Source organism: Momordica charantia (genome assembly GCF_013281855.1).
Source record: "Momordica charantia cultivar OHB3-1 chromosome 7 unlocalized genomic scaffold, Mcharantia_2.0 BLBB01000007.1, whole genome shotgun sequence".
NCBI lineage: Eukaryota > Viridiplantae > Streptophyta > Magnoliopsida > Cucurbitales > Cucurbitaceae > Momordica > Momordica charantia.
In genome coordinates this window covers 17799497-17813853 of record NW_028275165.1, presented here as the reverse complement: position 1 = coordinate 17813853, position 14357 = coordinate 17799497, and the positions used below count along the sequence as shown (strand labels likewise).

The 14357-nt window shown below is 33.1% G+C and overlaps 1 protein-coding gene across 1 annotated transcript; it reads right to left on the bottom strand.

Moving 5' to 3' along the window:
• Nucleotides 1-676: 676 nt before the first annotated feature.
• LOC111009920 (putative pectate lyase 8) lies at nt 677-4589 on the bottom strand. The gene is made up of 7 exons (XM_022283157.2): nt 4341-4589; nt 3884-3937; nt 3187-3267; nt 2081-2723; nt 1890-1993; nt 1662-1800; nt 677-1576 (listed from the first exon to the last, which is right to left on the bottom strand). Exons 1-7 carry the CDS (start codon nt 4442-4444, stop codon nt 1355-1357), a joined length of 1347 nt encoding a protein of 448 aa, XP_022138849.1. The 5' UTR covers nt 4445-4589; the 3' UTR covers nt 677-1354.
• Nucleotides 4590-14357: the final 9768 nt, after the last annotated feature.

The window sequence follows — 14357 nt, the reverse complement described above, 5'->3', positions numbered from 1 at the left end:
ATATTTGAAAATGGAAGAGCCACAGCCCAAACTTTAAAAGTTGACCAGAACAAAATAAGTACAAATGTGTGAGATTTGAACCATTTTCATCACCATTTTAACAGGGGAGAATCTCTAGGGTTCATATAACTTTGATCATTAGTTTTTTAATTGGTTGACTCGATGATATCCTAAACCAATTCGTATTGGTTTGGTTTTCTCCTCCATTCGACTGATCCGATTTGATCTCTCTCTTTTATTCGAAATCAACTCGACCCACCCTAGTTACACACATGGCTAAAACTTTTAATGCATGAAATGGGTGTGAAAATGATATCCTAAACCAAGTCGAGTTGATTTAATTTAAAACTATTTTTGAATTGTAAACTTAATTTAGAGTTCATCAGACTTCAATCATTAGTTTTTTACTAATTTTATTGGCAGACTCAATGATATCCTAAACCAAGTCGAGTCGGTTCAGTTTTCTTCTCCACTTTACTGAACTGATCTGATTCTATCTCTTACATTCGAAATCGACTCAACCCGACCTAACCCATGGCTAAAATTTTTAATAATATGGGTGTGAAAAAAGAATTAATTTGGAGTAAGGGTTATCATTATGGGATGTCTGGTGAGATATTTGATAAAAATATGTCATATCTCAGACATGAATTTAGGCCCCACAGAGCACATGCTGTAATTAAAATGCTGGCAGATCACAAACAATTTGAGAGGCCATAATAATGAGTATATAAACAAACCACTAGAAGAACCAAAAACTTACATTGCGCACTAAGTAAAAGCAAAACAAAACAAAACAAAAACATAACAACATCACTACTTTTGTTTTTAACTATTATAAATCTTCTTTAAGCTGTCTCTCTCATGAACTCAAAAAGGGGGGGGGGGGGGGGGGGGGGGGGGGGGGGGGAAGATTACAAAACCCAGAGGTAAAGCATAGTGTAATGACCAACAATATTGCATCACAAAATGAGAGATATGGATGGATGGGGTTAAGTTTGATGATGATGATGATGAATGATGAGAAAATGGTAAAAAAAAATTTTAAAAAAATGGAGAAAGGACAACGCTTCTGCACCTGCTTCTAAAATGGCATTCTCTTTTCAGCTGAAGCAGGCCGAGGTTGAGCAACCCAACAGATGAACAACAACAATAATGGTGGAAGGAAATGAGGTAAATTTGGTTTTAAAACAAGTTTTGAGAGGAAAAAAAAAAGTGTAACTTGTTGAAAGGCTATAATGAGAAATCATGGAGTTTTTGTCTAAAATCAAAAAGAGGAAAGAGGAGCGGCTTTTTTGTCTATGGCTTTTGAACATTTGGTGGTGTTGGGAGTTAAAATGATGGGGAATGAGGACTAGCAGGGATGGCCTCGGCGGCACGGGAGCGAACCTGCAGAAGATGTGATGGATCCAACCATGGAAGCAGACTTGGCTCCTAGGCTGGAGGCTCTGGCGTAGCTTGCAGAAGCTCCAGCACCTGATGGGGTGAAATAAGCTCCATTCAGCAACATGTCTCCTTCTGATCTCCAGTTCCATCCCTTCCATTCGCTCTCCGCTGTTTCGACTCGCTTAGTCACCTGCATATCTCACCGACCCGATTCGTTAGCACCTAAATATTGTTCGAGTTGGAATGATATTTGGGGTGGGGATGGGTTGTTGTACCTCTTTGGCAAAAGGGTTGGTTGGAGCAGCATATCTATTGCCTTGACTATTGATGGTGGGGTTTGCACTCCCACCAATGGCATACATCTCCCAGTGTGTGTAGTCATTGTTCACCACATGGAAATAGCCATGCCTACATCTGAATCAGAGAGAAATTTATGTGAGTGAAAAATATTCTTCTTCTTCTTCTTCAAGTATAAAACGTGAGTTGTCTATTACTATTATTACCTTGGCATTCTTTGGATGAGTCCCTCTCCAAAGTGGTTATAAGCAATGGTGACTTGCATTTGCTTGTCCTTTGTGTAGGAATCACTATGGCCTAGAAGCATCACCTGAGGAAATGGCAATAACATAAAGATCTATGAGAAAATTTATTTGTTTGACTTGATTTCATATGAGAAATGCAATCAAAAGTGTACCTCATTGTGGTGGGTGAAGTGATTGTTGGAGATTGTGATTGCAGTTGAGCCCATAACAGCATCAACAAGGCCATCAGCACAATTAGAGAGTGAATTGTGATCGATCCAAATATGACTTGACCCAAAGATGGAAATGGCATCTCCATCAGCCATGGTCCTCCACCCAAAATGAGTTGGAGAGCTTCTCACCATGGCGTTCCCTGTGGGCTTGCAATCATGGATGTGAAGACCATGGATGATGATATTGGTCACAAACTGGATTGTGATGCAAGCGCCATTAGCTATGTGTACATTGACCCCACGAGCGTCAATGGTTTTAAAACTGTTCATGATGAGTTCCTGCTTCAATTGAATCACCATGTCCCTTTTGAACACAATCCATAGAGGTTTCTCTTGGATCACAGCATGACGCAGTGTCCCTGGCTTCGGGTTCACCGGATCGTTGTCGCTCGAATCAGTGACGACGTAGAAACGTCCATCACGACCACCGATTGCATTCCGACCGAACCCAATGCCGCATTCGGCAAGGCGCTTACGGTTGCGGTGCCAGTTGGAGTCGCAACGCCAGCAGTCATCAATGGGATTCCCAGTTCCACAGGAGAAGAACCCCAACTTCCTCCTTTCAGTGCTATTACGGATGCTCCTGCCATATCAAACAACATTCATATGAACCCTCTCTTGACATTTTAGCGACAGAAAAATGCTCTTGTTCAACCAAAAACCAAACATATTGATGAAATCATCACAATCTACATGTACAAATCTCGAGAATAACTAAAAATTTGTCTCGGCAGTGCTAATTGTCCATCCCAACGGCCACATGAAAATGCATACTACTGAGTACAGAACAAGACAAAAACCACGCTGGCATTTTGACCCCACAACGACTCTTTTCATTTTAACGTCTAGAAATTCTCATCCTATTATTAATTCTAGCATACAGACAGAAAGGAAGCAGACAAGAACCATTTAGTAATTAAAAGAGCAAAAAAAAAAATCCTATTCCACCCAAATCTTACAAAACCAATCTCTCTAACAATTAATTACGTATTTTGTAAATCGAACAGTAACAAAAACTGAAGCAATGTAAGAAAAAGAAGACCCACATCTCAACAGAGGCAGCAATCTCATCAGGATTATCCACAGCATGCTCATTTTTTAGTTTCTCCACATCATCATTCTCCACCCTGAAAACAGAACACCACCCAATTATATTTATCACTACTTTTTTGTTTGGTTTAACATAATAAGAGAAATTGGTAAAAGTAGAAGAATAAACAGCGCGTGGAGATGGGGAGCGCGAGTGAGGAATGAAAGTAAAAATGAAGTTACGGCTCGACGCTCAAGGTGGGTGCGGGAGATCTCTTACGCACCCTGCCGTATTGTCGTCAGTCACAGTCCGGCAAAAGTGAAAAAATAAACCGTTTGAAAAAGCGAGAGAGAGAATGGGGCGAGCGAAAAACAGAAACCCCAAAAAAATAAAGGAGAAAGAAATTGTCCTTTTATTCTTGTGAGTGAAATGACTGGACTACCCCGGAGTTTTATCAAGCAATCGGAGGAAATAATTTACTGGAGCGAAGGAATCGGAAGAGAAGAAAACTGGTAACGAAACAAACGGTCCAGATCGAGGATCTGGATCTCAACGGTTGAGATCGTTAGCTACAGTTTGATCACACGGATCCGAAGAGAATATCCAACGCTGTGAAATGCAATATGAGTAGAAAGCACGGCTGAAATCGTTTTGTTAGGTACAGATTTTCGCGTTCTATTATTCTTACTTGAGTTAATGAAACAAGCACTAACCTCGCCGCCATTGATGAGTTGCTAGAGCTCTGAAACTCTGCCGCTAACTCAGTCCTGTAAGAAGAAAGTATTTACAAAAGACAAAGAGGAATTAGAACACAAAACAGCTACAGTTCGTTTGGAATTCAGAGATTCCTTTTCTGTTCCTTATCCCTTTTTCTAAAGTAATTTTGATTTGAAAGACGCTCCGGATTCGTAGTTTACTTTTTTACATTTCTACATTCCGATAACAGAGAGGCCGCGAAATTGATCCGATAAATTCTAAAGCCATATATCCACATTGAACGCTCAAGAGTCTCCAAATCGAAATAAACCTAAATCTCCGGAAATCTCGAAAGAAATTACAGAAATCTATTGAAATTGAAAAGAAATAGAACGTGAATCTGCTTCTCACCAGAAACTAACACAATGTCGCTAGAATTTAGAAATCAAACATAGAAATGGAGAGAAAACTTGCCTAATTTCGGAGGTCTGTTCTCTGCGAACCAGAGCCATTGTTACGAAGAACACCATTGCAAGCGCGACCAACGACAGAGACGACCATCTACTGAGTGCCGCCATTAAAGCTCTGTATCCTCAATGTGTCTCTCTCTCTCTTCCACAGTACTGAGAAAAACCAGAGCGAGCAGAGAGAGAGAGAGATTATGGAGAAGAAGAAATGGAGAGAAAAAAGGAAGAAGAAGAACAGAGGAAAACGAGCAGTGGTGATGTCAGTGAAAGCATTGGACAAAACGGACCTTTTATAGACAGACCCCAACGGAAAAGAAAAAAAAAGGATAACAAAATCCAAACATTCAACCGACGTTAACGCCGTCAACTAACTTCAACGTTATTTTTTTCTCCCTCTATTTCTCTCTCTAACTTCTATATTTTACGTTCTCTTTATTTATTTATATTTTAATACAAGAAAATATGAGTAAAATCCGGAAACCTTTTACACTTTTTCATTCATTAAATTGCATGAAAATTTTTAAATTAAAAAAAAAACTATATATCATAAATGGAGTCTCGGAATAATATTTCGTTAAAATTTTTACAGATACGAAAGAGAAAAGTAGAAAATAGATATTTTTCTATCTTTTAAAGTCAAATTGTTATTGATGGTGAGTAGAAAAATGGATACCGACCCGAAATCAAATAAACATGGTATTAAATATCTGTCGACACATCAACACATCGACATGTCCATGTATTCATGGTTCAACATCGACATCAAGGATCATTCAACATTTCCATCATAGTACAAAAACAATAAAAAAAATGTCAACAAAATATTATTAATATACATAATATTAATATTAATTATTTTAATTTATTTAAAAATATAAAAATATTTATTTGTTAGTTTAAATATTTTTTACGATCTTTTTATTGCTCTAATTTTTACATAATTATTTATTAACATCGATATTTTCTATGAAATTGAGACATCGACATTTCTATAGACATTGCCATTTAAAATCTTGCATATAAGTACTGTTCTTTTCTAAAACAATGTCTATTTAATTTTTAACATATTTTTCAACTTTTAATATTGTTTCTCTTTGATAATTATATTTTAAAAAGATTTTAACAAACTCTTTGACTATTAATTTTGTTTCTAATAAGTACTAGTTGTTACAACAACGATATAGTTATTTCGTCACATGAATGATAAATTAACGTACTTAATAATTCTTCAAAAAGAATTGACATACTTAATAGTAAAGACCCAATAGACATGAAACACTACTATCTTGTGTTTCATTGTTTTGTTATATGTTTTTTCAAAATGATTTTAAACTTTAAGTCACATTTAAAAAAAAATGTTTTATAAAACTTGTTTTTGGAATTTGGAATTTGGTCAAGGATTCAAACGTGTTTTAAAGGAAGGGTGAAAAATATATCAAAATAAATTGTGAAAAATCAAATATAATTTTTAAAATCATAGAATTAAAAATAAAACTATTAAACTGGAACCTTATAAATCTATTAAAAACTTTGAAATTAGATCTATTATACATTTTTTTTAAATTCATAAAAGAAAAAAAAGATACAACTACAAAAGACCAAATTATAATTTAATTAAAAAATATGTTTTGTTTCAGTTGAAATCTGAATACTTGGACAATCTGAGAAAATACGAAAGAATTTAGATAGGGTGAACACTCCAAAAACTAAAATCAATCTCAAATTATTCTTTCTCAAGTTTGAATTTGTAATCATACTTGCACGTACTTGAATTTAACGTTATCTAAAATATTCATAGGAGATTCGCGATTATATTAGCTCGGAATTCATGCAGCCGTTAATCGAGATATCTGACACTGAATCTGCAGGTGTGATTATCAGTGTCACTCGACAGTTATCAATCAGACGTACCTATTATTTGACCATTTCGATTTTAGTTCGGTCACATAATCTATACTTTAGACGTTTAAGTGGTTCGGAAACTTCGACCTTTGACCACTTTACAACTTATACATGGATGTGGAAATTTACCCTTAATCATGTTTATTTTTTACAAATATGAAGAAAAAAAATGAAATCCAAATAAATCAACTTGATAAATACAGAAATGACTAATTTAACCCTTTGAACACCTCACTCCCGTGTTTACTAAAAGAAGTCCAAGATTGAGAATTGATGAGAAATTTTTTAAATAAATCGGTCTTTTCAAATTATAATTTAAAGTTCTTTTTTCTCCTCTTTTTATTGCATTGACGCTTTACGAAACCCTCTACTTCACACTACCTGCCTTAACGGAAAATAACGGATTCGCGATTTACCGTGACTGTAAATATACATTTACGACCCCTGAGCGAAAATTTTAACTTTTTAACGGGGGAGATTCTTTGACCTGCTGCCACGTTGGACGGGACCTCGAGGAAGACGTGGAATGTAAGGAATACGGTCGCCGGAGACCGATGTCACGGTTTTCAGCTGATTTTGCGGTCAAGAAATAATTAAATATTTAATTAAATTTGGGGGTTGCTTGGACGTGTGAATCACAGTCACAGTCACAGGCACCAATCACGGCTCTTGATTGCTGACTCAGCCATTGGTGGGTGTCCAACATTTGGTTACAGGCTGTTAACTTAACCTTTTTTCCTTTTTCCCTTTTTTTAGCTCCTATGTAAAAATAAATTTAGTTCCATAATCTCATTCCTCAATTCTGGCTATGATAGTGGAAAAGGTGAGTGTTTTTTAAGCTTAATCATTCATCTTTTAATGTGGAATTTTTTTTATTAAGAAAAATCTCATGAAAACTTCCCCAGTTATTTGGTTTTTATTTTTCTATGACCATTTTTGTTTTTATTAGTTCATATTTATATTGAAATTTTTATGTTTATTTCATGTTGGTGATTGAAATTTTAATAAATATCTTTTTGGATTTTTACCATTAAACTTAATTTTGCGGTGTACCAGAACTTGTGTGGTAAACTTTATGAAAGTACACAAATTAAAATACAAATGTTTTAAACTACGGACGACGATAAGAGTTTTAAAAATTTTGAATTGTCAAATAAAAAGAAACTACACTGTAAATTTTGTTATTTAACAAATCTATCAAAGAGTTCAAAATTAGAGACGGGATTGATGAAAGTGACATTCTTATTCCATTTTCATCATCCTCTCTATTTAAACTTAGAAATAGATAAATTAGATTTTTCTCTGCAGACATCTTTTAGGAAATTACAAAAAATAGCATAATAAAAACATTATATTACATTTTAAATCATAGGTTGTAAAAAGTGGCCGAATTACATGAAATTGTACATCTATTATAATTTAAAATGATATAAATTTAGCCCTTTAATTAAATATATTTTATTTTTTATTCTGCTGTTTAACTAAATTCGATCGCCATTTTTGTTTTTAATTGTCAGGAAAAAAATTTATTTCTTTTTTGTGGATGGGTTCATGATAATATCAGAATGATTTTATGATTATCACATCCACGATTTTTTGGTTGGAGGTTATATCTTAATCAACTCAGTTAAAGAATTGATTTTTATAAATATTTTCTAAATCAGGCTAAATATGGAATTTTTTTTATAGTTTTTATTGGCGGACAAATTTTTCCTTTCATCAAACAATGATACACTCAACTTCTCTTCTTCTTCTTTTTTTTTTTTTTTAAACTACACAATTTGGTTATATAAATACATAAAGAAAATATATAAATTAACATCACCGAACTTTAAAGATTCATGTTTAATGTGTATTAGGTTCATGAGTGTCTAATAAGTTCATGAACTCATTTTGTTTTTAGTAGGTTCTGATGGAGATAATTCTCAACCTACACGTGGCAAGTCTTGGTCATCCAATAGTGCACATGTTGTCCTGCGCGAAGTGTTTTTACATCAGCCATGAGTCCTCATGTCGAGCCGACCATGTATACCGACCGAGCTGACCAAATGTATGACTTGGACCACTTTGGCTCAGCCCATTCACCGACAAACTCCGCGACATCACTCCGCACTTCACGACAACCTTAAAGAGCCCTTGAGACCTTGTCGAGAACCTTATCGGGTACGTCGCCTATAAATAGAATCATTTTGCTTCGTTCCAAGGTACGCAATCAAACCAATTCTCTCTCTCGAGTTGACTTGAATGCTTACTGACTTTAGCATCAGAGTTTCTACTCTGTATTGCAGGTCTTCTGCATGGCATCCGGAGCTCTCTGTCTAGCTCGTCCTAACCGATCCGAAGTTTGGAGACTTGGTCATTTCTTGATCAAACAAATTCTTAATCTAATCTACATTATTTAAAAATTCATTGACTTATTAGACATAAAATGTCCAATATATTCTCAATCTTTCAGTTTTGTGTTTTACAGATAGTAAATTTTTTTTAAAAAATCTAATAGGTCAAACAAAAAATTTGAAAGGAAATTTATTTAGACCTGATTTTCAAAGTTCAAGAAATAAACTTAGTAATTTAATCTATTTATATTATATTAATTATTTGATTATATAATAAACAAAGATGACGGTTGCATGAAATTAATTCTTCGTGAGATGATATTTCTCAAATCTTTTATAATCCCTCTAACGAATAAACTAAAATAAACGAGATCAATTCAAATGAAAATAAATAATCTAAATTTTCTAAATTAAATTATATTTTAGCAAATCATTTCCAGCCAATTAATCAAGGAGCTCTCAAATGAATTGATTTGGTAGAACATTGAAAATATTTATTTCTCTCTCTCCAATATAAATAATTTAATTTGCAAAATGATTTCTCTCGTGACTAAAACTTAAATTAGTAGAGAAATCAGATGGGTTCCATTATAAGAGTTTTGTCCATATAGAAATAATTAAGACATTAGCTTAAGGTTTTTTTTTGGCATTTTTAGAATGAATAGATTTTGACAATTTGCAAGTAGTAATCATTGTGTGATCAATGGCTAATTAATGAAAGATTTGTTTGATACAACTTGTAGTTGTGGATAAGATGAGAAAAATAATTTTGATTTTTAAAATTTAGCCAAAGAATTTAAGAACATTTTGAAACTTAGCTAGAATTTTTAAATTGTTTTCGAGTATGAAATTAAAAAAGAGTGGTTAGTATGTAAACTTTTATTGCAATATAGATAAATATTGCTGCTTTTTGGAAATATAAATTTCAAATCGGAATAATGATAGAATGAGCGTTAAATTATTTTTGGATAAAATCTATCCCTTTATTAAGGGTTTATTTATGTTTTTCTAATAAAAAAGTAAAAATAAAATTAAAATCTTGATTGGAAAAATGGAGTTGAAATCTCATTTATTTCCATTTAACTTTCAAGGTTGTTTTTTTTTAGTTTTTGTACGAAAATATCTATCCAAGTTACTCCGCTCTATTAATAATCATACAGGCATACATCCTAATCAGAAAAAGAAAAATACACGCACACATCAATACATATATCTGAAACCACTATATTAACGTGTTAGATAACTAACGATAAAGCTAAAATAATTATTTTTAAAAATATTCAATGGCTACAATAGACATTTTGAAAGGTTTATGGTTCTCGAATGAATAAATCTTAAAGTTTAAGAACCCAAATATATATTAGACTAGGAGCCAAAATGTAATTTAAAAAAAGATTTTTAATTTTTAATTTTATAATTTTGTTTTTTGCGGGGGCACGATAATGTTCCCATGCAACAACCAAGTGCCCCCCATCATAGCGATATTCTCACGCCTCCATTAACCAACTGTCACCTATTTACGGTTTTACCCTCATCATCCTCTACAAAAAGGTCCACCCAACATCATCATGCGCTTCATCCCTGGACCATTCGATTGCCCTGGGCCCCACCTCCCCCAGTTGACTTTTCCATTGGACCAATACTCATGGAGTCATCTCATCGGACGGTCGGGAGTCCGCTGCTCCACCGTGGCCGCGTAACTCATTTGCAGGGGATTATGGCCTCCGTCGTTCAACCTCCTTTTTAACTGTCTTTGGATTTTGATTGGTTGGGTTTAGGAGCGGGGCCCACAGAAAAACTGTCAAAACCAAATTTCATTCCTTGGTGCAGAAGCGACGGAAGATTGCATGGTCACAAACGCTCATAGATTCAATAATAATATTATTTATGTTTTGGAACAAATTAGAAACAGTAAAAAAACAATAAATTTGTTCAATTTTTATACAATTTTGAAAATATTTCTAAAAAATATGAGAAAGAACAAATATAAATAACTGTCAAATATTTAGGGTTCTTAATAAAATTGGAAATGAGAACAAAAAATTGGAACATTACTGGGCGAGACTTTAATATCCTAAATATCGTAACTGCCTTGTCATAAGTATAAGAAAATTCTGTGACTATTCCATTCAATTTTTTAGAATTCTTTATTTTAGTTCAACAACATTTAAGGAGCGATACATGTATCTTTTAAATTATTACAAAGTATATTTTTGTTTATATATTGTATATTTTTATTTTCTAGTCTATTTTTTTAATAAATATCTTTAAAGAGTGAGAATTTTAAGCAGAGATATGTGCTTACTAAACAAACCTAAAGGCATTGATATTTCTCAAAAAGGAAAAAAAAAAAGGAAGACATTGATGGTATGATTAATAATATCTTTTTTCACTTTGTTTTCCCTTACTATCTTAAGTTATTCAAGTGACAATATCTTTAAACATAGTATTAACTCAAGTCGATATAATTTAATATTGCATTTCCATAAATGTAAAACTTACAATTAAAAAAAGGATCAAAAATAAATTTATCCCGTCTAAATAATTCATCTCCTCCCATCAACATCAATTCAATTCTTCCATCTCAATAAGATCATCCAAAATGAATGCATAGCTTAAAATATAGGGTACTTGATTCAAAGATTATAACTTAGCTTCTACTTGGTCCTAGAGTTTATAAAATCATAATTTTTTTGTCCAAATTTAAATTTAGTTTTTGTTCGATCCTTGAAGTTTCAAAAGCGACATGCTTGGTCCCTAAAGTTCGAATTTAGCTTTTAATTGGACGTTAAAGTTTGAGTTTAGTTTCTAATTGATCGTTGAGTTGAGTTGATTGTTAATTGACTTAACGGAAGGATGATGTAGTAGCTAACATATATCTTAATCAACTAGACTTTAATGATGTGTATTTTTTTGAATGAGTCAGCAAATTTATTATTCTTCGTTCTCTTTTGCATAAGTGAAAATTTTCTCTCCTCCTCTTCCTTGCTGTATTTTCTTCTCCTAACTTTCTCTTCACTCTTCCAACAGCACCACGACCCTTCCTATTCATTCATCTCCAGTTTAACATTCAAATAATGACTAAATTCTAATCTACAATGAGTCATTTGAGGGACCTCTCGTCCACTCAACATATATACACACTATCACATCATCCATTCATTAGGCCAATTAACAATCATCTCAACTCACAGACCAATTAGAAACCAAACTTAAATCTAAAAACCAATTAAAAACTAAATTCAAATTTTAGAAACCATATCATTCTTTAAACTCAAGGATGTAATAGAAACTAAATTTAGATCTCAAAGATCAAAAGTGACGGTTTTTTAAACTCACTGACTAAAAATAAGACCAACCATATTGAATAATTTCTCTTGAAAGACTAACCTTAAAAGAGAGAGGGAGAAGATTTTAGATATAAATGGAAAAGGGAAAAAGATTAGATTATGGTGTTGGGCAAAGATTAGTTACCGAAATTTTGGCGGGTGTGGAAGTCCAAAAATTTCTCACAAGTTTCTTTTGCCGGAAAAAGTGAAAAAAAAAATTACCCTACCATGTCTCACCATCACTTTTTTACTGCCTTTGACCAAAAGCCACCTTGTGTCTTCAACAAGCTTCCTTTAATTGGACCACCGTGGGCCACCGTGAAACTTCATCGGAGCTAATTACTAAACAAAATAATAATAATAATAAAAATTAGGTGATGTCATGTATTCATGTATTGACCATCAATAAAGATTTGATAGCTCTTTTTGAAGAAAAATATCTTCTTTTTTTTTTTTTTTTTGCATTTTTCTGTGTAAAAAATTTAATGTAATTAGTAAACGATAAGCGTTGAGCGATAAACACTTAAGCATTGGTAAAAAAAGCCACTCACCCTCAATTAACCCAGTTTAGACTTTTAAGGAATCGTTTGATGACATTTCTTGTTTTTTATTTTCAATTTTATTGACAACTATTTATGTAATCCGTTGTTTCTCATTATTTTTTTTAGAAATATCTTAAAATTGTATAGAAATTTAGATACTATACAAACAAGTTCTTATTTCTTATTCCTCGTTTCTAATATGTTCCAAACATAAATAAAAATCTTGTTTTATTATTCTTGAATCTATGAGTGTTGAAGTCCATGTAACTGCTTTTCTTTAGTAAAAAAGAGGGAAAAAAAAATATAAACGTTGTCAAATGGACCTTTAGTATATAATTTAGTTCCTGATCTCGATCCGTTCTAATTCAAGTCAAACTCATCTCTTTTGCTCAACACTTTGATTGGATGTGCAAGTTTTGAAGCAACATAAAAGTAACATAAAAGTTTTGACGTTTGCACATTTGTTATCATGCTAACTAGTTTTGAATCAATTTAAACCCAACATATATTGAATTTTACTCCCTCCATATTATTACCATCATACCTTCTTTCTCTTTTCAATAGAACTCTCCAAAATTTCAACTCTGAACTTTTTAAATGGACTTTATAATGATTGTCCTAAGGTTTAAGTTTTATTTTGATATATAAACTTTAGAAAAGGTCTATTTTAATCTCTGAATTCAAAAAATAAAAAATAAAAAAATTTGGTCGTTTGCTCATTATATTTATTTAACTTTTTTGCTTTTACAAATAATAAGAATATGACTTTTGACAATGTGATGCTAATGTTACGTATGTAGTTGGTTGAAGCATGTATTCGATGAGTTAAATATTTAGTAGAAGACACACATAGTTATTTCTTTTGAAAGTCTAAGAATTAAATTAGACATTTTAAAAGTTTATGAACTAAAATAGTTAATTTCAAATATAGTGGGTTCCTTCGTTTCTATGGTTACTTCTTAAACGGTGGGGTCCTCTCTATACATCCAAGCTCCTTTTTTTATTTCATCAATGTTATTGTTAACTTGTACACTTCACCCTCTTTGGCTCTACCCATGAATTAACTAGTAATCGGTCTTTCACAACGAGATCCACCTATACAGTAACGGTATTTAATTATGAAGATTAGTTGGGTAGCTGACCCTCTTTCGGGTTTCTTTCTTTTTTCAGGGGCCCAGAACGCTAAAAGGTGGGGGAGAAGCAAGCCGAGCGCTTACGGCAGCTCGTAGCTATTGTATGCATGGGGGTAACGAGATATTGATTGTACGGTAGTTAGGAGCTCTTTCTCTCGCGGTAGTGCGCCCTCCCTATTTTGAGTGGGTGCTCGCAAGGTCAAAGTAAAAAATTGTATTCTTTCATTTTAGGGTAAAGAGTTTCAGTGATTTACACCTCGAAGTAGAGTGTGTAAATACCGGATGCATAGGTCGGGTCCGTCCTTCTTCCCCTAATTCTTTCCATTCTACCAACGAATAATCTATAATAAGTCGCAAATCCAGATCAGCTAATTGTTCTTGTATAACACCTGCTCCGGTAGAAATTTCTCGATTTCGAAATGTATCGAAGCCTTGGGTAGTAAAAAAAAGTGGGATGCTGTATTTCCAGGATACTCGACTCTTTTCTCTGCCTCCCGGCCTCTCACTTCGTTTCTCGAAGTAGAATATATATTTTGAAAATTTAGGAACAAAAATAGAACAACATACGAAAATAGTCGTAAGATAGTGTTTTTATTATATTATTTTTGTAAATTTTCGTTTTTTAGGTTAGATGTAAATCTTGTTGTGGATTCAAAATGTTACTGATTGTCCGTTTGATACAAACATTTGGTAACATTGAGAGCAAGTTTTAGTTATGTACTCATTGATTGGTTAGAAAATTAAGTTAGGTATTAAAAATTATAACAAAATTGAATTGAATT

Coding starts and splice junctions, on each gene's coding strand:
- LOC111009920 (XM_022283157.2), bottom strand. CDS start 4,444: ATGGCGGCACTCAGTAGATGGTCGTCTCTGTCGTTGGTCGCGCTTGCA. Junction 3,268..3,883: donor AACTCATCAATGGCGGCGAG/GTTAGTGCTTGT, acceptor TTCTGTTTTCAG/GGTGGAGAATGATGATGTGG. Junction 1,801..1,889: donor CTCATCCAAAGAATGCCAAG/GTAATAATAGTA, acceptor TCTCTGATTCAG/ATGTAGGCATGGCTATTTCC.